Here is a 4,329-nt window from a genome sequence, read left to right on the forward strand (position 1 = left end):
ACTCATTGAGTGTCTTAACCATATCCCACTCTTTGATGGAGATCCTAGCCATCATCCCTCTGCTCTTACGACTGAGAGCATCTGCTACTACATTGGCTTTACCAGAATGATATGAGAGAGTGAACTGGAAATCTTCAAGATACTCCATCCATCATCTCTGTCTTAAGTTGAGGTCCTTCTGTGTAAATAGATACTTCAAACTCTTGTGATCTGTGAAAATCTAGAATTGTTCCCCATATAGGTAATGTCACCATTGCTTTAGGGCAAAAACTATGGCTGCTAACTCCAGGTCATGTGTTGGGTAGTTACGCTCATGAGGTTTCAACTGCCTGGATCCATACGTGACTACCTTTCCATTCTGCATGAGCACGCACCCTAACCCTTCTTTAGACGCATCGCAATACACAGTATACCTCACTTCTCGTTCTGGGATGGTCAAAATTGGTGCACTAGTTAACCTCTTCTTTAACTCTTGAAAGGATTTTTCGCAAGCTTCGTCCCACTTATACTTTACTCATTTTTGCGTCAAACGAGTCATTGGTTTGGCTAGTTTGGAGAAATCTTGGAGGAACCTCCGGTAATAACCGGCCAATCCTAAGAAACTGTGAATTTCTGACACAGTTTTTGGTTGTTTCCAGTCTAATACTGCCTCCACCTTGTTTGGATCCACCGCAATCCCATTCTCTGATACTACATACCCTAAGAATTTTACTTCATTCAACCAGAACTCATATTTGCTTGCCTTGGCATATAACCGATTATCCCTAAGAACTTGAAGGACAGCCCTTAAATGTTGCTCATGCTCTTCTTCAGATCTTGAATAAACCAAGATGTCATCAATAAATACTAGCACAAACTGATCGAGGTATGGTCTAAAGATCTTATTCATTAGGGTCATGGATACTGCCGGTGCATTGGTTAGTCCGAAGGGCATTACTACGAACTCATAGTGGCCATATCTAGTACGAAAGGCAGTTTTTGGTATGTCCTCCTCCTTGACTCGTAGTTGATGGTAACCTGACCTAAGATCGATCTTTGAATAGCACCCTGAGCCTCTAAGTTGGTCAAAAAGGTCATCAATTCATGGAACTGGGTATCGATTTTTAATCGTGGCTCGATTAAGTCGACGGTAATCTATGCATAGCCTCAACGACCCATCCTTCTTCTTAACGAACAACATGGGTGCTCCCCATGGCGAAATACTTGGCCTAATGAATCCTCTCTCTAGCAATTCCTGTAGTTGTGTCTTCAATTCTCGTAATTCTACTGGTGCCATACGATACGAGGCCATGGATATTGGGGTGGTTCCAGGTTATAGCTCGATGCTCAAATCTACTTCCCGGGTTGGTGGCAATCCCATTAACTCCGTAGGAAATACATTTGCATATTCACATACTATGCGTGGTAGTTCTAATTCTCCTTGGCCTTCCTCATTCAAAATCAGACTTGCTATCCTACCCGCAATTTGATCGCACCACTGCGTCCTATGTTTTGTTGAAGCCATGGGGTCTTGTCTATCCCCCTTAAACTGGAAATGAGTTCCATCCAGTGTATGAGCTACCACTTTCCTCTGATGACAGTTGATCACTGCTCGGTGGGTAGACAACCAGCCCATGCCCAAAAATAATATCGAAGTCTAACATTTCCATGACACGAAGGTCGCACGTTAAGTGGAGGTTTGACATTCCTATCTTACAGTTCTTACAGATCAATCCTATCCGAATGCATCCTCCCATAGGTGACATTACATTTAAGGCAGTTTCTAAGGGTTCACATACAAGTCCTAATGACTGAGCGCAAGCAGAGGATATAAAGGAATGTGATGCACCAGTATCAAATAAAACATGCACCCAAGAATTGTATAATACTAAATTACCCTCAATAACAGGCGGGTCTGCTTCTTTCTCTTGCAAGGCAAAGACTCTGTCGATTGCCTTCTGGTTGCCACTGGTCTTGGTGTTTTGAGTTCCCCCATTCTTCTGGTGCTGCAGTCCAGTCGATCCTGTCTTGTTCGTCCAAGGCTTCCGCCCACCTAATGCCTGGGCATTTGCTTCGAAACCTCCTCCTTGGTACCTAGATGGAGGGAGTTGGGGGCATTCGCTCTTTTTGTGCCCTAATTGTTGGCAATAAAGGCACTGGATTTGTCCCGTCGGACTTTGTTGATAGCCTCCTCTCTGGATCTGTTGCTGTTGTGGTTGTGGTCTGGAGTAGGGCTTTGGCGTCATGTTTCCTTTTTGGTTCCTTCGAGGTCCAATAGACGTCTGACTCCCTCTCCTCTTGTTCCAAGCCTTTCTAGCGTCTGTTACTTCCCTCTCAGACTTTAACGTCGTATCCAGCACTTCAGCAAATGTGGGGAGCCGTTGCGGAAGAACTCTTCTCCTAATTGTAAGGTCCAACCCCCACTCGAACATCCTTGCCTTCTCTTGATCATTTGCTACAAATCAAGTTGCGTAACGGGCTAGTTCTTCAAATTTTGCAGCATACTGGGTCACGGTCATGTTTCCTTGTTCCAGGTTTTGGAATTCCTTGACTCGCTCTCGACGGACCATATTTGGAAAATATTTATTTAGGAACAGTTCCCTGAACTGGTGCTACGTCACGAGTGTTCTTGATTAACTCCCACCAGTGGTCAGCCTCATCATCAAGCTCGAATACTGCCAAAGCTATTCTATCAGCGGCCTCGGTTATGCCCATGGTGTCTAGCATTTTCTCTATCTGTCGAAGCCAGTTTTCAGCTACCTTTGGGTCCGGCACACCAGTGAACTTTGGGGGCCTTTGCTTTCGAAACTCAGAAAAGAGTCGAGTCCTCTCATTCTGCCGATTGTTCCTTACTTGCCCTAATCCCTCCTAAATTTGATGTCCTGGATTATTGGGAATGTCAGCCCCTGTGGGGACGGGTCCGCGTTGGTTTCTGGGGCGGTTTCGTGTGTTGTTGCTGGTTCCGGCATAGTCATTAGCTCGCATGTCCACCATTCTGTTCATGGCACGTGGTGCGTTGGTTCCAGTTTTAGAAAATCTTACTATTTAGATTTGAAATGAAAGTTCAGTTTCCTTAGAGTGTACTAAAACAAATAACAATCAACAACATAGATCAACACATCATTCGTATATTATAATAGGCATCATTCCAAAAGGGCTCCTAATCGGAGTTACATTTAAAGGGCATCTACGCATTACAAAGTTCAGGCTATCTTATTCTAAGGATCCCATCAGCGGATCTTACAAAAGTCTAGCTTTACTATTTCTCGAACTAGTTCTCGTTTCCCGACCAATCAAAGTCTTCTTCTGGATCTTCCTCAGCGGAGTCAGTGGCTTGGTTCGGAGAGCGGGGGGTGTACGTTGGTGAGGAGGGATTGTGTTCAGACGACACCTCTATAGGGTAGACTGGGGTTACTCCATTCTGTTCTGGTGGTTGCTCTATATTCCTTGGTTGATTGTTGCTTGGCCCCTGATAACAAGATGCGTAGCTTTCAGCCTGAGTTGGTGGTCGGTGGTATGCTATGGTGGTCAAAGTTCGGTGTATCGAGGAGTCTATCCTCTGATCATCTTGCTCCATTTGGACCACCTTCTTCGCTGCCCGACTCAAAAATTGTAGGCGGCGTCGCACCAGAGACCTCTTTTGCTCCCACGTATAGCAGGAGTACTCCGTTTCCACCTTATGTATCTTCGTTCTGATCATTTCCTCGATGGCACTCACACAGTGTCGGTGGCTAAAGTTGGGGCTGATAGACATAGCCCTCCTTCCTTGCCTACGAAAAGTAGCCCATGAGTCGAGACTAATGTCGCGTCCTGGATAGTCTCCCGCTGACATCCTAAGGTGGAAAAAGATTTTTATTTGTCAGTCTACCTTAAATTAGTAGCGTGATAGACAAAATAAGATAAAGGGGTAAGGGCTTCTAGAGTCGCATATTGGGTTGCGTGGATTAAGGGTTGAACCTAGGCTCTAATACCAAATTGTAACGCCCCGATACTACACTATTGATTGTAGCCAAGGGAGAGTCACTGTTAAGGTGCATACGTCTACTTCTATAGAATACCAATACATAACAACCATAATAATATTAATTTCAAAAGCTTGTTCCATTACATTACATCCCAAAGAAAATTTAAATCTTCATACGAGTCTTACAAAATATCAAAAGAGAAATTTTTAACTTTTCTAAGATAGCCAAAGGTCTTCGAATGTTTCAGGCTCGTCGACTCCAGCTATATGTTCCTCTTCGGCACCTGGCATAACACGCCGTGAGCTTTGAATGCCCAGTAAACACACACACACCCCAGCCCTTTTTCCCGAGTCCAATACACAATCACAAATATAACTTCAAGTAG

The 4,329-nt window shown here is 44.4% G+C and overlaps 1 protein-coding gene and 1 pseudogene across 1 annotated transcript; both read right to left on the bottom strand.

Annotated features, from left to right (window-relative positions):
* Positions 1-514: 514 nt before the first annotated feature.
* LOC145802511 (putative mitochondrial protein AtMg00860 pseudogene) lies at positions 515-898 on the bottom strand (annotated as a pseudogene).
* A 625-nt stretch (positions 899-1,523) lies between these two features.
* Positions 1,524-2,411, bottom strand: LOC145802512 (uncharacterized). The gene has a single exon (XM_082895233.1). The coding sequence runs from the start codon at positions 2,409-2,411 to the stop codon at positions 1,524-1,526; it is 888 nt and encodes a 295-aa protein (XP_082751359.1).
* Positions 2,412-4,329: the final 1,918 nt, after the last annotated feature.

This window comes from Camellia sinensis, chromosome 11 (genome assembly GCF_055761805.1).
Source record: "Camellia sinensis isolate YWXY chromosome 11, ASM5576180v1, whole genome shotgun sequence".
NCBI lineage: Eukaryota > Viridiplantae > Streptophyta > Magnoliopsida > Ericales > Theaceae > Camellia > Camellia sinensis.